General features: G+C 47.6%; 1 protein-coding gene across 4 annotated transcripts in view; it reads right to left on the minus strand.

Annotated features, from left to right (window-relative positions):
* Positions 1 to 27,256, minus strand: part of Eml1 (EMAP like 1) — a 177,355-nt gene that overhangs the window by 31,131 nt on the left and 118,968 nt on the right. For 3 of the 4 annotated variants that reach the window (XM_052185097.1, XM_052185096.1, XM_052185099.1), the window contains 3 exons: positions 17,179 to 17,310; positions 3,151 to 3,179; positions 2,309 to 2,359 (listed from right to left, as the gene is read on the minus strand). In XM_052185097.1, coding sequence (XP_052041057.1) covers positions 2,309 to 2,359; positions 3,151 to 3,179; positions 17,179 to 17,310 — 212 coding nt within the window. The remainder of the gene's footprint in view (positions 1 to 2,308; positions 2,360 to 3,150; positions 3,180 to 17,178; positions 17,311 to 27,256) is intronic. The other variant, XM_052185098.1, reaches the window with a different exon arrangement.

Raw genomic sequence — 27,256 nt, forward strand, 5'->3', positions numbered from 1 at the left:
ACCACTGCTCAGCTAAGTAAATAAATCTTTAAAGTAAAAATTTTAAAAATTTAAAAAGAAAATGCTTCAAATGAAGTTTAAAATGGAAAATGAAAGAAGATGAAGAGGAAGAAGAGAAGGAGAAGAGGAAGAGGAGGAAGAGGAAGAGGAAGAAAAAGAAGAAGAAGAAGAAGAAGAAGAAGAAGAAGAAGAAGAAGAAGAAGAAGAAGAAGAAGAAGAAGAAGAAGAAGAAGAAGGCCTAACTGAGGGGGGAGAGATGGGGAGTCAGAGTTTTCTAGATTGACTATTTCTATTACAATAACTTTTTTATTAGAAGATTTATCAATTTTATGAATATGACTATATGCACCACATGCAAGCCAGAAGAGGGGATCAGATAGGTCCCCTGGGACTGGAATGACAGGCAGCTGTGAGTGAGCAGCTTTGTGGGTGCTGGGACCTGAACCTGGGTCCTCTGCAAGAGCAACAAGTTCTCTTAACTGCTGAGCCATCTCTCTAGACCCCTAAAATAATCTCTGTATTCTAATAAATGTATATAAGTAAATAAAAGGGCTAAAATAAAAAAAACGTTGATATGAGGCAACTTCTGTGCCCCTGTACCCCCAAAACTCAACCCCTTAGGGTACCCTGACTGCCGTTTTAACTCTATAATGTGAGCAATGAGCTTGTGCCATGGACTCCTGGTGACTTCAGAGTCAGAGTCTCCATTCTGATGCTCTTGCAGACTGGAGAATCCAGAATCAATGGTGTCTAACCCAGACTGGGGGACCAGCAAAACCTGTGCCAAATACTATAGAAAAATCACCTCAGAGAGAAGAGGATAAATTGGGAGAATCACCGTGCTTCAGAGGCTAAGGACTGTCACACACCCCATGCAAGTATTTGTCACCACATGCATGCACTTCAGATCCCAATGCACACGACACTCTGGGCTTGATGAAGCTTGACTTAAAGAAGAACCACGAACGTGCTCACCCCATGCACACTGGTCTAGCCCCTGCCCCTGGGATGCCTGGGATATCCTCTGTGTGGGCACCATCCTCCCTGGTTGAATCCAGAGTGGCTCACCCAAGAGCGCCATCACTGCAGGCTCTCTTAATGTTCCCCCAAGTCACCTTACCTACCAATGCCAATGCCAGAGAGCCTCACTGCACATCATTAGATTCTTCATCTATCCTGGTCCTTTGCCTACCTGCTTTCATCTAGCAGTACAAACTACCATGGCAGTCTCTCTCTCTCTCTCTCTCTCTCTCTCTCTCTCTCTCTCTCTCTCTCTCTCTCTCTCTCTCTCTCTCTCTCTTTGGTTTTCCGAGACAGGGTTTCTCTGTGTAGCCCTGGCTGTCCTGGAACTCACTCTGTAGACCAGGCTGGTCTCGAACTCAGAAATCCACCAGCCTCTGCCTCCCGAGTGCTGGGATTAAAGGCGTGGCCACCACGCCCGGCTCTGACCTCATCTTCTCTATCCATCCCACAAGGATTCTCCTCTCTGGCCAGAAGAGTCTCTAGCACCTCATGAGCTGTCTCCCGTCAACCTCATCCTCCTCTTCTCTTCTGAATCTCTTGCCTACTCTAACCTCTCACCCAGGTTGCTGTTCATCCCTTGGTGATCACTAAGGTGGACTTAAAAGGCCTGCCCCACCTTAGAGCAGAGGGGAGCGGGAATGGCAGAGTTCAGAGATGGAAAGTCACTCAGCTAACTCTGTAAAACCTGGATCAACCCAGTCGGGGTGCTAGGATTAAGGCCCCAAAGCCAGAGAGCTAGAGAGGTCGCGGTGGGTGCCGACAGTGTATGTGAACAGGCTGTTGAGGTCATGTGGTGATTACGGTCCGGTGAAGAATGCCTATAACTGAAGCTTCCTTACCTCACTAGGACAAACCAATATTTTAACTACGTGCCATTGTGTACTATAAATGGGGACGGCCTATGTCTACAATCTGTACAACACGGGAAAGCAATGCTGTTTGCAGACACATTAGGAGCACAGCACACAATCACCAAACCCAGAGGTGCGTGCTCGTGGGGAGAGGTCAGCGGTGAAGGGCTTCATGCCAAACAGGGGACACTCAGGGGGATGCCCGAGAGCTTTATTCAGATCCTTTTAGAGCTCCTACAACCAGGCGACAATGAATGACAATCCAAATCACAGCCGCATGTTGAAGCCCATCCAAGTGGATGTTCAGAGGTGCATGGACTTAGGGCAGATAACAGAAACGCTGTCATGCGCGGAGGCCTCTGCCTGTACGAGAACAGCCTCTGGGCTGGGGCAGCAGCCGTGTGCAGAGCGGTGGGCGGGGCAGCTCGGCCTACCTTTGCAGTGGGTCACCCGGCGTTTCCCTTGGGGTTTCGGAGACTGAAGGGCTAGACAAAGAGATGGCAGGTACCACGAGTGTGGCTGGCCTGTCTGCTGGGGTGTTCACTGGCCAGCCGCAGGCTGGTACTTCCCTGGCCCCCCGCGAGGACAAGGGAACAAGGGGACGTTGCGTGTGTCCTGACGTGTGTGTGCTCAGGTGTGCTGTGGGTTTGTAGTAACGACATTTTCGGGGATTAATCTCTATTTTGTCTGTCAGAGGGGAGAAACTGGGAAAACTAAAATCAGGTTAATTTATTTAATTGCACCTTTGTAACTTTTTTCGGGTTTAACTGTATCTTAAAAATACAGTTAATATGCTAAAAAGAGAGAGAACACAGTATCTGCTTTCTTATAAAGTGTGATTTAGAGATAGTCATTTATGAAGTATTGGCTTACAATTGAGGAAATTAGATGGAGAAAGGGAGCAAGAATTTTGAACAGGGGTAGACCAGTTTTATGGAGGGAGGCTTTCCCTCGGGGAGACTTGCAGGAGAGGTGGGTAGGGCAGGTAGAGGCAAAGGGCGTCTTTCCTGAGAAGTTCCTGTTCTAGCCCTCGCTGACATCCATGTGGGTCCAACAAGGGGCAGGCAGGGGTCTAGCCGCTATGCCTGCTGCCTGTCTACTGGCCACCCTGCTGTTATCTGAGCTACCAATGACAGCTCGGCGACACTCACAAGCACCATATCTGTTTTCTGAGTACCAGCGGCCTGGCTCTGAGGTTCCCATTTTCTGTTTCCCACTCAGACAAGGTCTAAATTATATCCCCCTCCCCCAATCTAAGAATGAAACCAGAGCTTACCTGGGCTAAATGCAGGCTCCTTGGGTTTGCTGTGAAAATAAACAAACAAACAAACAAAAACAGTATTTATTTATACGTGTGTTTAATATATGTATATATTTGCTCATAGATGTATGTATAGATATGTGCTTGCACATGTGTGGACATGCATGTATGCATGTTCCTGTGAAGGTCTGAGGACACGGCCATGCATTTCCTTGACTATGTCCTGTCTCACATATGGAGGCAGGGTCTCCCACCGAACCCAGAGCTCTCTGTTTCAGTTAGTGTGGCTGGCCAGCTGCTGCAGAGTCCCCATCTCCACCTCCCTCGCGCTGGGTTTACAAGAGTGCTACCATGCCCGTTTGGCTTTAATGTGGCTTTTGGGATCTGAACTCAGTCCTCAGCCACGAGCTGTGTTTTACCTGCTGAGCCATCTCCCAGCACCTCCACAGTTTTAAAGGGCACCTGAGGCATCTCCTCTCACAGCTCCACAGCTCCAGGATACAGGCATTTCCCACACGCACGGTGTGTAAACGAGACCAATTTCATTGCAAAAGGAAATGTGTGTGTGTGTGTGTATGTGTGTATAAATATATATGTGTGTGTGTATATATATATATACACACACACATATATATATATATAATATATATAATGTTCAAAATTAAGTGAATAAGATTGTAATCCAGTGTGGGGAGGGGATAGGGAGTTTGTTGGAGGAAAAACCAGGAAAGGGAATAACATTTGAAATGTAAATAAAGAAAATATCTAATTAAAAAATAATTATATACCATATTTAGTATTGTTCTTCAGCTATAATGACTAAATAAATATATGAACAAAAAAAATAAAGTCTCATGATTTTTTTAAAAATAGATTGTAATCCCATTTAAGAGAAAATATGGGTTAGGGCCGGCTGACTAGCCAAGGTGAGAGCGGCCCTGGCTAATGTGTAAGGTTAACTTTCCTTCTCTCTTCCATTTAAGGAACCTATTTAAAATGATCAGTCCTACTTCCTGCCACAGAGATACCTACACATTCGTGCTTATGACTGCACTATTCATAACAGCAAGGAGTGGACCAGCTATACGTCCATCAGAGGAAGGATAGAACCAACCAGATGTCTATCGACCAAAGAATAAAAATGAGGTACAGACAGACAACGGAGTTTTATGCAGCGGCAGACGCCATGCAGAAGAGCTGCAAGTGATGTCTCTGGAGCTGGCCCACTGTCCCGCGCAGCTTTGGTGGGTGAGCCCTGGTGAGGCACAGTCCCAGAGGCTTCTTCCCAGGATTGCTTCTTGCTACTGGTGTGCTTTCTCCTGTTTGTCACTGCCACAGTCCCCATTTATGTGGCTTGGTGTGAGTGGACACCAGGACACCCTCACTGCCTAGAGCCTGGTGTGATGACTTCCTCAGAGATAGCCCACCCTATTGGGCAAATTTCCTGCAGAGCAACACGAAGATGAAAATTCTTGAGATAGTGCTGTCGAAATGAATTAATGATTTAATGGAATTTCTGACTTGATTTACTTAATCTTTTAAAATAATTTTGGGAAGTAAGGGTAGTTGATATAAAAATGTAAAGTTAGGAAGTTAGGACAGTGATAGAAAGTTTTAAGTTAGAATTAAGAATAAAGTTCGGCTGGGCGCTGGTGGCGCATGCCTTTAATCCCAGAACTTGGGAGGCAGAAGCAGGTGGATTTCTGAGTTCGAGGCCAGCCTGGTCTACAGAGTGAGTTCCAGGACAGCCAGGGCTATACAGAGAAACCATGTCTCGAAAAAAAAATAAAAATAATAAATAAAAATAAAAAATAAAGTTGGCCCTTCCTGATGGAATGGCAAAGGCTGCTCGAGTTAGAGAAAGGAGCACAGTGGGCATCTCAGCACTACAAGCTCATAATTATAGAAGCGCGCAGAGTAGGCTTGGTATGAGCTAACGGTCAAAGTGAGCAGGCACTCGAGGCTGGGCCTGAGCTCTCCAGTTTTGTGACCTAGGGTTGAGGTAACAGGTTTTCAGTGCGCACCAGGAAATAATAAGGTTACAATAAAGAACAAATAATTTCATTACAAATATAAGAACAGAAAATCGATGATTTAGCCAGCCTCCCCGATCGGAACTTCGAAAATAAGACGTAAGAAAAATGATTTGCTTCTTAGTAAGTGTAGGCTGTCGTCAACCAGCCATAAGGAAAAACTTGCAACTATAGACTTGGTTTGTTTAAACTTTATTAGTCAATGACTAAAATTTACTGCTTTGAGGTTACTATGAGCTTTTGGAAAGAAAGATAGATGAGAAATGTTTAGTTAGATGTAAGTTTCATATGAGAAATAAGTGATCAATATCCTGTTGTAATTTTCTTTTGTATAATGATTTGTTTTTGTAAAGTGTTTTTATGGTGATTATCTCTGGAAAACTTGTAACTATGGCTATAAGGTAAATTTCTTTGTAATAGAAAAAACTTTGTCTCTAGAGACTTCAAAAGGGGTTAAGAAAAGAATTAACTCTCGCTGGGGCTTGTCCTTGCTGCAACTATGCCGTGTGTGTGTGTGTGTGTGTGTGTGTGTGTGTGTGTGTCTGTGTGTCTGTGTCTGTGTGTATGTTTGTGTGTGTATGTGTGTAGGTATATATGTATAGGTAAGTGTGTGTCTGTGTATGTGTAGGGATGTGTGTGTGTGTGTGTGTGTGTTTGACTCCCTCATCCCTTCTCTAACTGCTACAGCCCCTGTAAGTATCTGGATCCACCTTCATCAACTGCTCTCAACACTGACCCCCTCATAGGTTGCCTGCCTCAGTTTACCTTCTGGTACCAAAGCTGGTTTTTGGCATTAGAGCTGCAAAGAAAAATAAAATTTACAGGAAATGGATGAGTCTGGAATATTCTGTGTTAACTAGAATAACCTAGACTCGGAAAGACAAACATCACATGTCGCTCTGGTTAGGGTTACTATTTCTGGGATAAAACACCACGACTAAAGCACCTCAGTGGGGAAAGGGTTAATTTCAGGTTACACTTCCAGGTAACAATCTATGACTGAGGGAAGCCAGGACAGAAAACAGAAGCAGGGCAGGAACCTAGAGGCAGGAGCTGATGCAGACAGAGGTCATGGAGGGGTGCTGCTTACTGGCTTGCTTCCTGTGGCTTGTTCAGCCTGCTTTCTTATAGAGACCAGAACCACCAGTCCAGGGATGGCTCCACCCACAATGGGCTGGGCCCTCTCCCATCCATCAGTAATTAAGAAAGTGCTCTACTGCCTACAGCCCGACCTTATGGGGGCGTTTCTTATTTGAGGGTCCCTCCTCTCTGGTGACTTCAGGTGTCAAGTTGACATAAAACTAGCCAGCACATACTTTCTCTCGAATGTAGATCCTCGCTTGCAATCTCTCTCTCTCTCTCTCTCTCTCTCTCTCTCTCTCTCTCTCTCTCTCTCTGTGTGTGTGTGTGTGTGTGTATAATCTACAAGGAGACCATAAGAGGGGAAGAGATGAGGGGTGAGGGAGGGCTACAGAACATATGCAATGCAAAAGTGGGAAGGTTGAGATAATGGGGGACGGGGTAAAAGTGGAGGAGAAGAGAAAGGAAAACTAACAAATACATTTTAGGTGGGTTAGAGAGATGGCTCAGCAGTTAAGAGTACAATCTCTTCTAATAGAGGACCCAGGTTCAGTTCTCAGCATCCACACACAGGGCCGGGTCAAACCATTTCTAACTCCAGTCCCCCAGGATCCAACACCCTTCTCTTTGTGGTGCACAGGTGTACATGCAGGCAAAATTCTCATACACATACAATTAAATTTAACTTAAAAATTTTAAGTTGAAACAAATTTTATTTGCAAATGCCATAATAAAACATAATACCGTATACATTGGTTAATTTTTTAAAAAATCATCAAAGTCTTGATGAAAGAACTTGTGGGTATGGACTTTGTGGGCACATCTCTTGTATGGTAACTGTTCTAAGGATGACAGGAGGGTGAAACAGAGGCCACCCTATATGGAGATGTCACTGCTGAGCACAGCCATGCTGGGTACCTATCACAAAAAAGTGACAACTTGTGACTGCGTCTGGGAAATCAAAGCCCCAGAGGGTCTGAAGAAAATGGCTCAGATGGACCATGGTCACTTTTAGGGCAAGCAGAACTTGTGAGGGAGGCACCAGACGAGAAACAAGAAGAGTGTGTGGCCTCAGAGCCACTTCTTCTCAATGGGGACCCCCTGAAGGACAGCCACCAGTGGGACGTGGCTACATCTCCTTCCTAGACCAGAGCCTAGAGACTGCTATGGTTGACCTAAAGGGCCAACCTTGGAAGCTTGGTCTGTGGAAGCAGTGCTGAAATGACCCCAAGAGATCAGGTCACGGAGGCACCGTGATCATTAATGGATTACGGTCAAGAGGCTTGATTAGAGAGACACACCGGACAGAGACACTCAGGGAGGGCAGGAAAGCCAGACACTCCTTCCATCCCAGTTGGAGAGTCCAGCTATTTGCCCTGCAAACACACAGGGACATTGCAAGCTAGGACCCACATCTGAGAGAATGTGTGTGCTGGCTAGTTTTATGTCAGCTTCACATAGCTGAAGTCGTCAGAAAGGAGGGAACCTCAAATAAGAAATGCCTCCCTAAGGTCAGGCGGTAGGCAGGTCAGTAGAGCACTGTCTTAATTAGTGATTGATGGAATCAGTTCGGCCAGCTCCTGGCCTTGAGCTATGAGACAAAAGAAAAGAAACCATAGTCACAAGGAACACTGGTTTAATCCAGCGATTCTCAATGTTCCTGATGCTGTGACCCTTTAATACAGTCCCCCATGTTATAGTGACCCCCAACCATAAAATTTGTTTGTTGCTACTTCATAACTATAATTTTGCTAATGTCAGTATCTGGTATGCAGGATATCTGATATGAGACCCCCGCGGGGTCACTTTAATCACCCTTTAAATGCTATACAATCTTTGGTTGCTTGAATTAAAAAAAAGCAGATACATTCCTAATATCACTTCATTGTTTATGCATGCACATCTGTGTGGTGGAGTGCATATACTTGCTATCTAGGTGTGTGCACCTGTGTGTGTGTGAGTGTGCCTTTGTATGTATGTATCAGCCAGAGGCAAATGTCAAGTGTCTTTTCTAGATTGTTCTCTGTAGCAGGTACGGCAGGGCCACCTCTATGTAAACACCAGGGGCTGAGCAGCTGCACAAGCATCTCCTACAGGAGGACCTAATTGAGGACTGCCTGAGAGACCAAGGATTGCTGGCGCAGGCAGTGCCAGCCAATCGGGAAGTGCTGTGTAGAAGAGCTGCTTTCTTGGGACCAATGGGAGGAGGGTATGAAGGGAAGCCGCTTGTGGCAGTGCTCAGAGAGCTGGCTGTGGCGGTTCTCACCTGCTCACCTGTGTCACTGATTCACCTCTAACCCCCAAGGGCAGGTAGGGTCAGGCTGAGTCGTCCAGGGCACAGGCCACAGTTTTTCACTTTTTTTCCCCCTGAGACAGAATCTCTCACTAAACTCATTGATCAATCGAAGCTCATGGACCTATGAGGTTCAGGGATGTCTGCCCTCCCTAATATTACAGTTACAGGCACAGTCACCACTATGTCCAGTTCTTTTTTATGAGTTTTGGGAATCTAAACTCAGAACTCAAGTATTTATGTGTCTTAGTTAGGATTACTGTTGCTGTGGCAAAACACCATGACCTTGGAGAGGAAGAACTATTTTAGCTTACAACTCTGAGGTCACAACGTATCTCTGAGGGAAGTTAAGGTAGAAACTCAGAGCAGGGACCTGAAGACAGGAAGTGACACAGAGGTCCTGCAGAGGTGCTACTTAGAGTTGATGTCCTACGATTTTCTCAGCCCAGGATCACCAGGCCAGAGATGGCCCCGCCTACAGGGAGCTGGGCCCTCCCACATCAGGCATCAATCAAGAAAATGCTCCCACAAGCTTGCCCACAGAATCTGGTCGGAACATTTCCTCAGTCGAGGTTCCCTCTTCCCAAATGACTCTAGCTTGTGTTGAGTTGACATAAAACTAGCCAGCACATTGTCTTGCACACCAGGCTAACTGAGCCATCTCTCTAAAATCCCATCTCCTGAAATCACTTCTTTTCTCCCCAGTTCTGACTTGAAATGAAATGCAAAGTACCCCGACTAGAAGCCATCCTTCAGACCATGCTGTATCAGTGATGGGACCCATTGCGCCCCTTGATTTCCAGGCCATTCTGTGCATGTGTGGAGTGGGTGGTGTGTCCTCGTGCACGCGCAGCGACATGAGCCTGGCTCAAGCACACACAGCAGAATTTGCTGTTGGTGAAACTTTCTAAGCTCTCAAGTGTGGTCAAGGAACTCGGGATTGTAAAAACTCTGTTTGGCCTTCCAATCTACATGCCAGGCTTCCCCTGGGGCTCTGTGGCCCCAGGCAAGCCCTTTCTAACCTCTTGGTTAAGTAGCTCTGGGCTCCAGCCTGTAGCTGGTGTTCTGTAGCCTGGCCTGGGGCACTCGGCATTGGCTCCCTGTCCCTTCTCTTGGACACCAGCCTGCAGAAGACACAGGGCTGCTGCTTGGATCTATAATAGTGGCCACTTCCCGTGAGGCCTTCTTGGGTGTCCAGCTAGCACTTCAGTCTTCCCTCAGGCCCTGCTCCCCACAGTCCGCACGCCTTCCCCACCCTGGGTCATTTTTGCCTCTAGCACTTTGAGCCCTGTTTTATTTTGCTTCTCCGCTGGGCAGAAAGGGCCCTGGATACAAGATCTTCATCCTGTTTACTGTTGCATCTCCAGGACAGAACTGAGGACGACCATGGCCTGGCACTAGGGGCAAGGCCTGGAGGCTGCTTCTCTCCTCACACACCGCAGGAGACCTGGTTGCCTCTTGCTATACCCACCCACATTCCTCTCCAGTCTGTTCTGGGCACTCCCTGAAGGTCTATGGAAAGGGAGTGTGTGAGAGTGTGGGATATCCCTTTGTCTGGACCTCTAGGAATTTGACCCGGCAGCCGGCCCACTCCCGGCCTTTGATGAGTCCCTTCTTCCCATAAAGCCAAGTGTTTTCTTTCTGACACTCTGCCAAAAATGCAGCACGGGCCTGTCCTGTGAGAGGGGCCTGCCCTGCCCCCTTTCTCCCTTTTCTTGTTTTGTTTTAGCCCAGTATAGAGTGGCCTCAGCTTTGTGTCAGACTTAAAATAGCTGCCTTTCTGGGGCTCACCTGGCTTGCCCCAACTGTCAGGGTATGATTGACAGTCTCGTGATCTGTGTGCCCCGCGGAAGCCAGAGTCCCGATTCCACGTCACTTACGGACATGGGCTCACAGGTGGTGGGAAGAAAGGTGAGGGAACAGGCAGCAAGGCAGAACTCCTGCGGCCCTAGGAACAGGGTTCGAAAGCCAAAAGACAACACAGGGATGCTTTTCCTCACGCTGACAATCACAAAAGCTCAAACCTTGAATTCCCACCGTCAGTGATGCTGTGCAGTTCCCAGAAATAGGAAAATGCAGTTACGGGCACTGGGGAGGGGCCTAGGTCATTAAAGTGCCTGCTACACAGGAATGAGCTTCCGGGTCCAGATCTCCAGCACCCACACAGAAAGGCTGGTGCTGGTAGGGGAGGAGTCTGGGCGGGGCTAGAGACCGGAGGATCCCTGGGGTCTCTGGCTAGCTCTCTGGTGAGTTCCAGCTCAGAGTGAGACTCAGTCCCATGGGGGAATGCAAACCCTCATGGGATGCTCAGGTCTCCAGGAGTCAGAAAAGAGGAAATGGCCTCTAGGAACACCTGACACAGGTGGGCACAAAAGCCAAAAGTCGTGGTGGAAGAGGCCTCAAGAACTGCTGGAGTTTTTGTGTTCCTTAGATCAAGGCTAGGCTATGGGACACAGGCTATTTCTTCTCGGTTTTACTTCTTCATCCACAAGACGGACAGAGCCGCCTCAGGACTGAGTGAGACAGGACGAAGTGCCTTCACACTGACACGAATGACTTCCTGCTTGGCCAATTTCACCCACAAGAAGCCACTTTAAGAGATTGGACACTTAACTATGACTCCGGCACAAAACACTAAGGCTAAGGAGCGGTGCTAATGGTTAGCCTCTAGGTGGCGCTCTTTACCAGTTTCTTAAACAGGTCTAGCTGTTTATGTAATTTCATTCATTCAAGGAATGCTTAGTGGGAGGTTTTTGTGTTTCCTGCACTTTGCAAAGTGCTGCAGGGTCAGAGACTAAGAAAGGACAAAGTCCCGACCCTCTTAGAGCCCAAGGGAAGTCTTAGGTGGGAATGGAGAGGGAATGAAGGAGGGCTGCAGACACAGGCTCTCTGCAAGGGCCTCTTCTGCTAAGCCTTGCAGGGTGAGGTAAAGTCTGCCCAAACACTATCACTCCTCCCTCCAGACACCAAAGCACCAGAGGGAAGACCACAGTGGGTGGAGTCTCAGAGTGGTGCAGGAGTTTAGGTAAGCCGCCTTCTGTGCTTTAAGGTGATTTGAGTGCCATTTTTTTTTTTTTAATCAGTTCAGGGCTGTGTCTTTCTCAGTGAGCTGCGCATCCAAACCGTTTTCCTACTTTTCCCACTGCTTTGTGTTGTGTCTTGCCCCCACTGTCAGGAGGAGATCCGGCTTAGTCTGTTTCCACGCCGTCAACAAGTCCTGTGACGGGTGAATCCATCTCTTCACTCAGCCCACCCCATTCCCCATCCTGCCTTGCACCGTGCCGTGCACACAGTAGGTCCATGCCATGCACACAATAGGTCCAAGCGAAGCCGTCCTACAGGCTGCAGGAGTTGGGTGACAACTGTCCAAGTTCCTCATTCTTCTCTTTTCCAGGTTGGGGTAGGAGGCACGGAACTCCAAATGTTTCCGTGATGGTTAACTTCAATTGTCTACTGGACATGATCTAGCATCACGTGGGAGCAACATCTCCCTGAGGAATTGTCTGAATTGGGTTAGCTTGTGAGAAAGTTTCTTAATTGGGTTAATTAGGGGTGGGGAGAGCCCATCCTGGAAATGGGCCGCGCCTTTTGTCTTGGGCTGTGTAAGTGAGGGGGGTGGGGAGAACGGAGCACAGTCTCTGCTCCGTGGGCGTGCTGCCTGCGTACATGCCTGTGCACCACATGCGTGTCGGTACCCACGAGGCCAGGAGAGAGTGTTGAGTCTCCTGGAACTGGAAGTACAGATGGTTATGCGCCCCCAGCCCCACAGCACGGGTGTTGGGGACGGAACCTGAGTCCCCTGCAAAAAGAGCAGGAAAACGTTCTTAACCGCGGAGCCATCTCTCTGGCTCACACTCTCTGCTCTGACTATGGGTGATGTCTATGTCTAACTTCCTCACACTCCCACCACCGTGACTTTCCCTGAGGGGCAGACCCTAGCCTGGAACTGTAAACTGAGACAGTTGCTTTTCATCACAGCAAGCGAAACAAAAACAACTTCTTCATTGTAACCCTGGAACAGAGCAACAGTAATCACAGCTACACATGGCAACTTCGGGCCAGCCGTGGTGGAGGAGGCTCTGGAGAAGACCTTATTCAATCCTTGTAACTCCTGTGAGGTAGATACTATTTTTATGCTGAAGAGTCCACCCCATTCCCCAATCTACTAATTTAAAATTATGGAACACAAAGTGGCAGAGCCAGGATGGAGACTTGGGTGGGGCTGTCAGGGTCCACGATTTTAACCTTCTCTCGTCCTCATATAAGAGGAATAAGCATATTTGTTCAATGGATGTTTTCTCGGCACCTACTATGTGCCTCTTAGCATTGCTAAAGATGCTGAACTAGGTTGAGAAAAACCTTGTTGGTGTAGAATTTGGTGCCACATTTCTGCCATCTCAGTACCTGGGAAGCTGAGGCAGGATTGTGGGTATCACACCAGCGGGGCACCACAGCAAGTTCTGGTTGGGAATGTGGAAGGCTCCCATGAGCCCTGTGTTGCCTCTGATACTCTAGGGGACCTTCAAGTCCTCTCCTGGGATTTTTCAGAAAGAGGAAACTTGTGAAATAAAGCAACTCTAAAAGAGAAGAAAAATAATAATATCTTGCTGGGAAACATAAGAGGCAGGCTGAAGAGGTGTGTCGTCAGGGTCAGAAAGGATAAGGAACCAGGAGATCTTGAACTGGAGGCTGAAGAAGACGACGGTCTCCACTAGGTTAGCAGCATGGAAGCTGCCAATTGGGCTTTTAGGGATTGAAGGAAGCAGCCAAAGGACAAAGCCATGGCCTGAATAGCTCTAAGAATGAAGAGAGGCCGGAGAGCCCAGCACAGCTGTTCTCAGTGGCTGGGACTCAACAGGAGCAGGGGCTGGGCCTTAGGGAATACTTTGATTTTTCCCTTCAAATTTGTTGACTCCAAAGACTGACAGTGTATATGCATGTGATAACAAAGTTTCTAGCAGATGGCGGAAGAGTTCTTACTCTACAAAAGCAGTCAGTTGCAACAAGCTGTAGATGGACACACAGTATCTTAATTATGAAGTAGATTCATCTCTGTCAGTGGCTGTAATGGAAACACTTTTTCAGTTAGCAACATCTAATGTAAACTGTGCTTATAAACTTATAACTAAGTAGCCATTTCTGATATAAAACTTTTTAAAGTTAAAAAAATTTCCTTAGTGGATTAGGGTACCGGGTACATCACACTATTCTTTCAGAATGCTATTGCTGACTCCCTATTTAAATTTAATAAGTGCTTCGTGGTGACAAGACTCATTATGTAATCATTAATATTCATTTGCCATGAATATTACATAAAGTAAAATATTACATTGCTCTACATTGCTTTTATCTCTAATGGAAGCATTGTCAGTAGAGAGATTAAACGCTGTTAAAGTCCTGAGGCTGCTTAGAGGCAGAGAATTTTTAAATGTTAAGCAGTGGAAGATGGAAGGTGACAATCGCACAAAGTGATGGGAAAGACTCTCGGCTCCACCGATCCCTTCTAAAAAACAGGACAGGGACCAGAGAGACAGAAAGCACAACAAAGACTGCAGCTCCAAGGGAAAGAGAAGCGCACAACTGCTTTACAGGAAGTGACTGCGCTTGGGGACCGCGCAGGACTTGACACACACTTATTTTTTCCTCAAGAGTGAGGCACTGCACAAAGCACACAGAATTGTCCTCTGGATGCTCTCACTGTCGCTGAGGAATGCCAATGCTGACATGACAGTCTAGTACCTAGCTTGTTTACACACAGGGTGTGACCCCTGACCCTTAAGGCTACAGATGCATTACTTCTGAATCCGCAGATCAGGGTGGAGCCCAGGTTCTCTGCCTGATATCAGTGCATTTCCACCTATCAAACTGACTCAGCCAGAACTCACCCCTCCTGCAGTCAGTGTGCAGCTCACAGTACACAGTGTACAGGGCACAGTGCCTGCCTGGCAGCTGGGAGGATCAAGGCGTGGGCCATCTAGTCCCTGAATCAGGTTAGAGTTTATCAAAATCTGGGTTGTGCTCAATGGCCTGTGCCATTCATACAAATATCATTAACCATGGCAAACCAAAGAAAAGAACAGTCACCTCAGAAGTCACCAGAAGTTATCAGTCTCCTTCACTTTACACAGGAAGAAATGGCTGAGCATCGCAGAACGCTTCATGCATTATTTTCCTGTGCACTACCACCCCAGCATAGATGACCCCTTACTGAGGGCCAAGCACGCCATCGGGTGTTTTCTTTCTAGTTAGCACCCTAGGGGCCAAAAGAGTGAGTGAGACACAAAAGTCTCAAAATCACGGAGGAAAAGCCAGACCTCGGAAACGTGAAGACATCCAGATCTTTCCGCGTGCTTCCCATCCTGTCTCACTGTCTACCAGGGAACTGAGGAGGCACATCTTCTCAGGTGGGAGGCAGCCACCTAAGGTGACTTCCTGGAGCTCACAGCCCCAGTGGGAGGAGGAGTCAGCTTGTCTTCACCCTTTACCACAGGAAGCCATGGAAGAATCCACAGAGCTGTGGGGTGGGGGGAGGCTAGGCTTTTCCCTGTATTAGCCTAGAAACCAAGAGTTCCTCAGTGAGCCTCTGTGAGGCCAGAACTGGGGCTGCTCATATGAGGAAAGGAATGACAATGTGACGATCTGGACCAGGCAGTGCCCACGTTGCTAACTTGACTCCTACAACTATCCCAATAGGTGCCTCAAAGTATCTACCAGTGCCAGCGGGGACCCAAGTGTCCTCTCTGAACCCGCTGGTAACAGGACGGCTGGGGTGGTCTCTTGGTTTCAATGGGATAGAGGGTTTGGCTCCAAGCGGACACTCACAGTGGCCAGGATTATTTTTAGAAAATGATTTGCAAGCGTTCCCATTCTCTCGCTTCCAAATCAAAATTCCTTCCCGTGGCATTTCTGAAAAATCCCTTTGTAAATATCTCTCATGGAAATATTTACCAAGTACATTAGGCAAAGCCATGGGATTTAAAGGATAAGACAGATCTGGAGTTTGCACAGTGTAGATTCTTTCTGGAAATTCCTGATAAAAATCAGATGTTTGTAGGACCTGCCAAAACATAGACATTTCAGGTCAGCACCAACCTCAGCCCGAATTCCATTCAGAGCAGCCTTGGGGCGGGTACACTGGGCTGCGGCTGTGACCACCTGGCCTCACTGCCAGGATCTTACCACCCCATTAGCATAAGATTAGCATAATCTTCCCCTAAGAAGCACTAATAGTCTGAGAAGATGAGTCCATGGTTTCTGAAATTGTCAGTGGATTGTGGACTCAATTTACCACACAATAGAAAGAGCTGTCAGTATTTTTAAAATTTGTTTTACATTTTGTGTATGGATGTTTTGCCTGTATGTCTATGCACCATGTGTGTGCAGGGCCCAGGGACAGGGTGTCAGAGGCCCTGGAACTGGAGTGACAGGTGTTGTGAGTTGCCACACAGGTTCTGGGAATCAAACCTGGGTCCTCTGGAAGAACAGCCAGTGGTCCATCTCTCCAGCCCTTTATCTCCTCCTCTTCTTCTTCTTCTTCTTCTTCTTCTTCTTCTTCTTCTTCTTCTTCTTCTTCTTCTTCTTCTTCTTCTTCTTCTTCTTCTTCTTCTTCTTCTTCTTCTTCTTCTTCTTCTCCTCTCCTCCTCCTCCTCCTCCTCCTCCTCCTCCTCCTCCTCCTCCTCCTCCTCCTCCTCCTCCTCTTCCTCCTCCTCTTTCCCACTCCCCTTCTTCTTTACAAAGATCCTTTTCAGAGCTAAAGCTGACGCAGAGGATAAGCATCCCTTACAAGCCTGAGTCCCCACAAAGTTTCAAACTTGGAAGCTTTACAGCCTGTGGTTTGGAATCAACTGTGTTCTGACTAAGCCATCTCCTTACATGAACGCCTCAAAGGAAGCAAGCTTAACCTCCAAAACTGAGACTCCTTCCTGGAATCCTCGGAGCAGAAAAACTAAAACCAGAGCCAAGCGAGAACAAGGCCGTGCTTTGGAGTCCCCAGCAGAAAGACACAGGAACCTCACCGACCCAACATGTTCCTAAAATGGGCTGTTAAAATGCCAAAAAGTAGCTTTGGCAAGTAAAATGTTAGTGCATTTCACATATTTATCATAATCTGCTGTACAAAGTCATAGAAAGCTCAAACTTAGGAGTAAAGTATAGGACAGGAAACCTGAACAGAAAAGGGTTTCTTTTTCTCACTATTAAAAATGGCCCCCAAGGGAGCTCAAAAGCTCAGCTTTCAACCTGTCTGTCTTAGAAAACATTGCTACAAGCTTAAACATTCCAGCAAAGACAATTTCAAGATTGATTTGGGAAGGTCTATTGGAGATAGGTGGTACTACATCTGGAAATTCAGAGCCACTTCCTGGGCTAATTTCTTAGACATTGCTTTACTATCATCAGCATCACCATCAGCATCAGCACCATCATAATCATTATCTCAGACATTGGGGGCCGGAAGTCTAAGTTAACAGTTTCCAGGATATGACCTGTGATTGCCAGCTGTCCCACACCCACAATCTCAGAAGGCCTGGCGCTCAGATGTAGGCTTGACTTGTCAAGGGGGATTCTTCTGAGTTGCCACATGGGTAGAGCTGTCCCTTGGGTGATAAATGGAAGGAGCAGGCCGCAGGCCCTCCTTACCTCTCGCTGTTCTTCTTGCCGCTGGAGGAGCTGCTGGTGGAGCCCGTGCGGTTCCGGCTTGCTTTGGAGTCCCCGGAGCTCTCCCTCCGGCCGCCTGGAGACACTCGTTCGGAAGAGCTGGTCCTATTGATGCTGCAGGAAGGGCAGGCAGATGAGAACGGACAGTCCTTCACTGCCGCGCGGACTGAGCTCACGCAACCATACTGCCAAGCGACATTAAGTCAGAGGAATCTGAAATCCTAACTGCTGAGGTCAGAAGACTCCCACAGGGTCATCGGGAATCCACACCTCTGCACACGTTTGTGACTGAGGCAAGAGACACAGTTCAGAGTCATAGCTCATAGTGTAAACTGAGTCAAAGATCGTCCAATTTACGGGCTTGGGAGCTCAGGCCCCTGCCACTGGGGGGCGCTATTGGAGGGCGCTTTCGTCTAGATCACTGGCATCACAGGGGTCACACTGCTCTTCAGGAGACTTTTACCAATGTCTGGAGGCCTCTCTGGTCACAGCTCAGGGGAGGGGGCTGCTACTGATGCGCTGGGTGGAGTCCAGCAAGGCTGCCCACTGCTGAACAGTGCCCCGGGCACCCCTCACCAGGGACAACCCAAGCAACCACAGGAGCACTAGTACCAGAACCACACCAGAGACACTCGCAGACGGGGTGCCACAGGCCATGGCAAAAGCTTCTGCCACAGGTGACAGGCTTATTTACAGGCTGAGCCCCCCTAAGCACTCAGCTTCATGACATACACAAAGTGACAGAAATATGTTTAGAACCATATCAGGACCTGTTGGGAATTCTGTCCTAATCCTGAATCAAAATCTTTCTAGTAATTTATAGTATTTAAGCCTGTCACTCAAAGAGCAATTTAAATATTATTTTTATTTTTGTTTATAATTATGTGCATGTACACACCGTGCATGTGTGTGTGTGTGTGTGTGTGTGTGTAGTAACATTGGAGGCAAGAAGGTATCGGATCTCCTGGAGCTGAAGTTCAGGATGTCGTAAGCCACCCAATGAGTCCTGGTGAGCAAATTCTTCAAGAGCAGCAAGTGCTCATAATCACTAGTCTGTCTCTCCAGCCCCAAACAGCAATTTTAAAGACTCACACATTCTAACACAATAGAACCCAAAGGTATGCGGTTAGAGTCTTCCATGCTAAGGAAGGTCAGTGAGAAAAATGCATCCACAGGAGCGGGAAACTTCGTGTGCATAAAAACACCACAGCGCGTAGCAAATGATAGCCTCGAATCTGAGTAGGGGGGCCTCAAGCAAAGTGCCCAGTATTGCGGGCATGATGGTGTGTAGTGTGGCAGCACACACTGTGCTGAGTCAAGGCCACAGTGAAGTCGCACAAGGCGACATGGGTGAACACTGTCAGCAACCTGATTTATTACGCTCTTTATTCTGGGTTAATTTTTGGTTGTGGTTGTTCAGAAATCTTTTACTCTTGTTACTCAAGATCCCCTCATTCAGTCACTGACAATCATACGTGGCTGTAACCCACAGATGAAGGTATGCTCTAGGAGAGAGCAATCGATGTATGGGAACCCCAGACAGGGGGGGTGGCACACACCTTTAAACACTGCCCTTGGGAGAAAAGGCAGGAGGATCTTTGTGAGTTCAAGGCCAGCCTGGTCTACAAAGTGAGTTACAGGACAGTCAGGACTGTTGCACAGAGAAAGCCTATCTCAAAAACCAGATATGTGTACACACACACACACACACACACACACACACACACACACACACACGGAAATCCCAAAGACACAAACGAAGAACCAGCAGACAGTGAAGACTGAGTGTCCCCTCCCAGAGCATGAACATTTCCATCCTCCAAATTTGGTCACTGAAACTCCGACCCTCTGTGCCACAGAACTGGAGGTGTGGTCCCTCAGGAGGGAACTGGGTCAAGAGGGTAGGGAGAGCCGTGATGAGTGAGGCTGGCGCTTTCGTTAAAAGGTGCCCAAGAGAGCCCTCTCGTCCCTGACCACCACATCAGCACCCGGTGAGAAGGCACGGGGCTGCCGCCCAGAGGAGCACCTCACTGAATCTGCTGCATAATGGGCTCTTACTCATAAACAGTGAGCGACCACTTCCTCTTCTGTGGCTTGTTAGTCAACTGACAGCTGACAGCCCTTCCTTACCTTCCTTGTAGGCTTGTAGGTAAGGTGTAGACCTCGGGGCCTTTGCACATAGTCAGGTCTGTGCCCTTTACAAGCTTCAGACAGAGGAAACAAACAGGTCCACAATGAGCTGGGTTGCTCTGCCCTCAAGAAGGGAAGAGGCATCCGCTGAGGGTCCAGGGAAGAGGATCCAGTCTGGCTGGACACGTGGAACTGGCAGTTACATGCCCACATGTGCGACTCAACACCATGGTGTGGACAGGACTATTCATCTGGTGGCTATTGGGGTGTTACAGTGCCATAGATACAGGGAAGGCAGACAGGAAAGGGAAAAAATGAGAGGAAAAAAAAAAGCCTGCAGAGAAAAGTGCTTCTTCAAAAAAAGGTTGAAAAACTGCCATGGAATCAGGTAGCAGAGAGAAGAGAGGATATGGTAGCTCTGTACAGAGGAGTGTGTGTGTATGTGTGTACATGCATGCATGTATGTGTGCATGTATGTATGTGTGTGTGCATGAGTGGATATCTGTGAGCATGCATGCATTGTGTGTATGTGTGTGTGTCTGTGTGCATGAGTTGGTGCCTTTGTATGTGTGCATGCATGCATGCATGCATGCATGTGTGTGTATGTTCATGTGCATGCATGTGCGTGTGTGTATGTGCATGTGTGTATGTGTGTGTATGCATGAGTGGGTGGTATCTGTGTGCGTGTGTGCATGAGAGGGTGCCTATATGTGTGTGCGTGCATGCATGTATGTGTATATGTGTGTGTGCATGAGTGTGTGTGTCTCTGTGTGCATGCGTGCATACATGCATATGTGTGTATATATGTTCATATGTGTGTGTGTATGTGCCTGTGTGTATGTGTGTGTGCAGCTTCAGAGGACAGGGCACATGGAGGAAAGACAAGCCACCAAATCTCATAAAGTAGTGCACAGGAGCTGAGGGACCTAAGACAACAGGCCCCCACCAGGACCCCGTTCCAGGAAGAGACCATCTATGTGTGACGCCAGTGCACTTGGCCCCCGCTGGCCTCCTGCCAATCACCCATCTTTTTTTCTTGCCCTTCATTTCCTCCTTGGTCTGCTCCTTCCTCAGACCAAGCTTCAGCCCTTTTCCTTGGTAATTCCAAGTCCTTCAGACAGAACCCTGTGCCAAGATTGAAAAGGCCGCCTAACGTGCTGGCTTTTGAAAGATCGCCCCATCCTGAGAGCGAGAAAGTGTACTCCAAGAACAGGGCATGGCCATTTTCACACACGGTCTTCCTGGGGACTGAGGAGCTTTGAATCTGTGGTGCCAGACATCGCACAAAAGCCTCTGCGTGGATGTACCTGAAGGTCAGCTTGTGGTGTGTTCATTATTGTGTTCTCTGTTTTAGAATGCTCGATTTAGGGACAAGAAAATAACACGTCTTAGGGCAACACAGCTTTTCTGAAACCCAGGATTACAGTGTAAAGATCAGAGGAACTCCTGTGCCCGGAGCTCACCATCCTCCATGATGAAGCCACCAGTGGCCGTAGCTCGTGGCGTCACCTCTGCCAAGTACCCAGCTCCTGTGGGAACTGCTGAGAGGGCCCTGTGGCAGCGGGAGGCCCAGAGTGTCATCTCTGCAGTGTCCTTATGGGAGTTCGTGGTGAGTTCACGGCAATTTAAAGAATTGCATGAAACGCTCTTGCAGCGCAGAAGGAGCGTCTATTATCCAGCTATGGCAAACGCTAACCAAAGCCAAGCCGGGTGCCTGGGAGAGGCGACATTATGTGGATGATGAAAAGAACTAACAGGAACTGGACACTTCCCATCTAACACAGATTACTTCCCTTCAATCTCACCCATTCCCTTCCAAAATATCACCACCTCATTTTACAGACAAAGAAAACAAATTCAGGGGTGAAGCAACTTGCCCGAGCCTCCAAGGCTGGGTTAGTGCTAAGCTCCAGTCCATGCCCTCTCTACTGGTCACCCAACCAGGACCTTCCTGCAGGAAGCCTCCTTAGTCACCCACTCGGGATATCAGAGCAGTTATGTTTCCTCAGGACTTTGAGGCACACCATTTCTGCAGATCTGGTAGGTTTCTACAAATTCAATAGCGAATGGGAAGCTCTGGATAAAGCCATCGAGCCACTGGGCCGGAGGGAGGAGTGCTAGGATTACAGAGCAGATCCAAGCTTCCCTCATCTTCATGCTGATCTATTCAGGGTGTCTCAGACCCATTCTGTCCACACATAAGCACAGAAGTGTGAGAAAGCATTGTGAGTCTTGGATTTATTTATTTTTATTTTATGTCTATAAATGTTTGCTTGTGTGTATGTATGTGAATGTCTGGTGTCCAAGGAGACCAGAGGAAGGCATGGGGTCTGTGGAGTAGGAGTTATAGACAGTCGTAGGCTACCACGTTGGTGTTGGTAACTGAACCTTGGTCCTCTGCAAGAGCAGCCAGTGTGTTTAACCACTGAGCCATCTCTTCAGCTCCAGCGGGAAAGCGCTGTAAAAATGTCAGACAACTGCAGGCTTCAAACATCAGAGCTCCGCCACCCTGCTTTGCGCGCACACAGCTTGGGTATAATCCATCACGGGCTCTTTCGGGATATTTGTCAAGCCCACATTTGCATCCAAATGTTAAACTTTAAAAAGAGAAGTTACTATTGTCCTATGTGTAGAAAAAAGAAAGAAATAAGACATTTCCTTTAGAGAACCAAGAGCCCTTATGAATTGAAGAGGCTTTCAGAGGGCTCAGATGAAGGACAGAAAACAAACGCTTGGAAGACTTGAAGACTCGCACAACAAGGGCAGCCAGAGAGAGTGCGGCTGTCGATTCTCTGCAGGAAGCTCCTTTTAATCACCAGCAGGGAATATCAAAGACCTTACAGTCCCTCTGGACAGCAAGCAAAAACAATGTTCTTTATGTGGGACAAGGCAGGGGTACTGGCTTGCGAGAGAGGTCTCACAATAACACAGCTCATCTCTGGGGTCCTTGAGGGAGACTGGGAGTTTTCGGGGCTGTGCATAAACACCAGCAATTCTTCCTCTCTGTTTGTCTGTCCCCACCCGAGACCTCAAACTTCTAAGTCTGAAGAGAAAGCGACTTTTTATCTTTCGACTCCGTGTCAAAGAATTCTGCCAATTTGAATCTCAGACACGATACAAATTTCTGCGGCATAGACATGTGACATTCTTTCTTGTGATGAGATAATAATGCTTAGCCCAAGAAGCTAGAATTAAGGCTTTCTTAGCATCAGATGATTTGAACTCAAGAAATGATCTTTCCAAAATTTCATAAAAAGGCTCTAGACATTTGCAATCAACAGGGATTTGACACAGAGCTCTCAGGACTAGAGAGTTTCCAAGGATGAATTAAAAACTGTGACGCAATCAACGACTACTGGGCATTGACCACATCATCTGTGCTATGCTGGGCGCTGTAAACTGGGAACTGGGGCCCGAGAGACTCTTTGTTATGACACATCTAATTCCAATAGGCTGTGATAACAAACCTTAATAATTAAATAAAACAAGCTCTTCTCCATCATTATGATAAAGACAGACTAAAGCACATCTTTAAAACCGTCTTTACCTCTTTGCCTTGTGTGTGTGCCTGGGCTGTGTGGTGCATGCGGGTTAGGGCGGTGTGTGCACTGCTTGTGTGCACGAGGAGGACAGAGGACATGTCAGCACTCCTCCTCCATTGCCCTCCTCCTTCCTCCCTTGGAAGAAATCCTACACTGAACTTGGAGTTGAGCTGACAGCCAGTGAACGCCAGGATTCCTCCTATCTCAGCCTCCAACAATGCTGGGGGTTCACATCTGCACGACCACACCCAGATCCCTTTGTGGGGTGCTAAGGATCTGAACGCAGAGCCTGTGCAGGTGCAGCAGGCGCTCCCGGCCACCGAGCCATCAACCAAACCCATAAAGCCTTCGTGACACAAGTCCTTTCCCAGAAACAGCGTCTTAGAACGTCTTAGAGAAAAAAAAACCATTTCCCTTTCTCTTCTATACAGAGCTGACTACTTGATCCACGGGAATCACGGGGCCATTGAGTCCTGACTCCACCTTAACTGACCGTTTCTTACTTTGCTACTGAAAACATAGGCAAACACTATATTCTGTTTAACACCTTCACTTATTAGATGTGAATATACAAAGACATATATTGAAAATAACAGAGTCTAGATCCCATCCTGCTAACAGGGCCACCTTGTCTGGCCTCAGCGGGACAGGGTGTGACTAGTCCTGCAGTGACTTGATATGCTGGGTGGGGGAGTCATGTTGGGCTCCCCCTTCTCTGAGAAAGGAGGGAGGATCTGTGTGAGGGGGCCCTGGGAGAAGAGGGGGTGCTGATATGGGGATGTAAAGTGAATAAATAAATAAATTTTAAAAAATAAACCAGGGTCTTAGCCTTCAAGTCCAGGTAGACCTGGGACTCTTATAAACTGTACCCACCCCACCCCCTCCACACACACACTGGCTTGGTGTTGGTGGCAATCTGACTGTCTCAGGCTCCCAAGTGCTGAGAGGACAGAGGCGAGCTGCCTTGAGGTCAGATCTGGTTTTCTGGCTCTTACATGCCCTGTGTGGCTGGCACTGACTTATGCCACGTCAGCTCAACAGCCTGCTTTCCCAAAGGGCAGTGGCTGCTGGGAGGTGACAGCTACTTCATGACTCTGTCTCAGACTGGCACGGAGCACTGTGGAAATGATGCCTGTACCAGTTTTGTTCTTTTGATGTCTGTTCACTCCCCAACCCTCAACCCCCACTTCCACCCCTTACCCTCCCCCCACACACACCCCTACCCCCTACCCCCACCCAATTGCCCCTGCTCTGCAAACTCCCAGAGACAATGAGCCATTGTCTCTTTCTAGAGGGCTGAGAAACTCTGCTATTGATGGCCTCAGCAGACCGCAGGGCAAGGTGTGACCTACAATGTCTTCTTAGGATTTTCTGCCCTTTTCCTTTGACAAATAGAAGCAAACCCTCTTCCCAAGCGTTCCAAAGCAATGGGAAGCCCAGTCCTAGACTAAATTTTAATTGGCAACACAATGCGGCGACCGCTGGGCTGGACTGTTTCCAAAGGGGATTTTGTCCTTAAGCGCCAGGCTAAAACCCCCCAGAGTCTTCTCTTGAAAACAAACACACACCATCCGTGCCCCCCAGATGTCCCTGCTTGCTTCATTTGGAGCTGTGATTACAACAACCGACGTTCCTGGTGATGGAGCCTTGCACATACCCTGTTTTAACCTCAACATTCAGGGAGTCCAGCTGGCTTCTTTCTGCTGTCAGAAACCTTTCCTGATGGAAGCGATCACCAGGTCCTATCTGGAGGCGGCTGCTCCAGTCTCCAGCTCTCAGGTGAATGGGATGCCAGCCCACAGAAACCCACCGTGGGAAGTGTAGCCCTCTGCACTCCCAGGGCTAAGTCTAAAAACCACACACTTCCGGTCTGAAGCTTCACACTGAGAAGGGCAGAGCAGGTGAGTTAGATAAACTGCTTTGTAAAGTTGAAAACGGAGTAAAAGAGAAGTCTGGCTGAAGAGGTGGCTCTTGGGTAGGGTGAATACCTAGCTCTTGTAAGGGCCTGGGTTTGATTCCCAGTACCACAAAAGTTGCCAAATACTACAAAAACGGGGAGGGAGGGAAGGAAGGAAGGAAGGAAGGAAGGAAGGAAGGAAAGAAAGAAAGAAAGAAAGAAAGAAAGAAAGAAAGAAAGAAAGAAAGAAAGAAAGAAAGAAAGAAAGAAAGAAAGAAAGAAAGGGAAGGAAGAAAATGAAGGAAGAGAGAGAAAAAAAGAAAGAGAAAGAAGGAAGGAAGAAAGAAAGAAAAAAAGAAAGAAAGAAGGAAGGAAGGAAAGAAAGAGAGAGAATCCAGTCTACAGAGGTAGGGCATGGATGCTGAAATGAACACACACAATTACATAATCACACACACTTGCATCTCACACAGGTGTGCACACACACGGCATGAGCCAGTTCTCCCCCCCACCTCACCCCCTTCCTTCTCTCCTCTTAAGATTACACTGCTGACAGCCCTCACTACCCAGGGCCTCTTCCCTCTGGGCTGACCCACAGGTAAAGACCCAGCCACCACATGGCCTCACGCCTCTGCAAACCAGACAAGGAACGCTCTAAACTGAGGGTTGGCAGGAGAAAGGAGCCAAGGAGGATGAGTATGAGAGACATGGGCAGGAGGAGAGTGGGGCAGATCAGCAACACCAGGGGCCGCTGTCATAAAGAGATCAACAAAATCCAAATGCCTCAGAAAAACAAAGAGAGGGAAAGAGGGGAGGCTTAAGTCACCAAAGGGTGAAGAATGACAGAATACCATGACAAGTGGCGTCACCCCAGAAATACACAGAATTACAGGAGACTGCTATGAATAATTGCATGCTAAGAAAGCTGGAGCCTCTAGAGGGAGTGGATCTGATCCTAGAACTACATAACCTAATAAGAATGAATCATAAAGAAATTAAAAGTATGAGCAGACCTATAATTAGCAAGAAACTGAGCAGCAATAAAAAAATATGCCTACCGAAAAAGGAGAGCCCAAGACCAGCTGGCTTCACGGGAGGCCCCTATCAAATAGCAAGAGCATAATTAACATCAGTTCTCCTCTTTGGAGCTGACAGGAACAGAAGAGCTCTGATTTCTGTCCTATATGACAAGTATCACTCCCATACTGAAGCCAGACAAATGCACTAAAAGACAAATAAAGACCAATATCCTCGATACCAACAAACTGAAATCAATAAGGAATTTTAAAGACTGAACAGAACAAACTGAGACTTATAATTTGATTTCAAAGGTGTTTCAAAGAATTAAAATCAAATAATGTAATGATCATCTTAATAGATGAAGAGCAAATATCACACAAGTCATCCCAGTTAATGGAGAAAAAGCCTTTGACGGTGAGTGGGTCAGTGGGTCAGAGGGTCAATGGGTCAGTGGGTCAGTGTGGTGACTCAGTGGGTAAGGGTCCTTGCCATTCAAGCCTGGAAACTATGCTCAAGCCTGGGTAGAAGGAAAAAACAAACTCCTGTAAGTTTGTCCTTTAACCGCCCCCCCACACACGCATGCTGCATCATGCACACACACCTGCAAAACAACAATAAATAAAATGTAATTTTTATAATTAAAAAAAAAAACCTTTCACGATAAAGACAATCAAAGAACCAGGAACAGAAGCAAACTACTCCCCCAGGAGCAGAAACCACACAGGAAACCACAGCCAAGTGACTCAAGGAGGGAAGGCCGAAAGCGTTCTCTCCGAGAGTGGGAAAAGATCAGCCAAGCTCACCGTATCCGACATAGTACTAGAAATCCTCACCACAGCCGGTAGACAAGAGAAAACAAACCATCCACAGTGGAAAGGCATGAGTGCACCTCTGTAGATGGCACGTGCTCGTGAGTGTGCAAACAAAGTCAAAAACCAAAAGCCACAGAACATTAAAATCACACACACACACACACACACACACACACACAAACTATGTAGAGCGTGGGTGACATCCTGTGTGTGGATGTGTTGTTTGTCACAGGCATGAACGTGTTAAGGGTCTCATCTCAGCCCCATGACAGGGGCAGAGCTGCCCTTGGGTCCGCGTGCGATGGTGACAGTGTGTAAAGGAAATGCTCACTGTAGCCTTCTTCCTGAGTTTTATAGCCTGCAGACAGCGCCAACCAAGATTAGCTAATCCAGTCTCTTTATTCCTTTGTAAAAAATAATCCCAACTCCGTGGCATCTGTAGGTGATAAGCCTGCTCCCTGTTCAGCTGTATTCGTGCTATAATTTTGTCTCTCTGTTCAGTTCTACACAATATACATCCTAAGCTTCCACAATGCTGAGGCAGCTCTCTACAAGGGCTTGGACCACCTGACCCCAGCTTTCCTGTGTCTGTGTGTCTGTCATTATTCATTCCCTCAGGGCCCCAGGCCACTCTGTCCCCAGAGCTGAACAGGATGAGG

The sequence above is a fragment of the Apodemus sylvaticus genome, chromosome 6, assembly GCF_947179515.1.
Source record: "Apodemus sylvaticus chromosome 6, mApoSyl1.1, whole genome shotgun sequence".
Lineage (NCBI taxonomy): Eukaryota > Metazoa > Chordata > Mammalia > Rodentia > Muridae > Apodemus > Apodemus sylvaticus.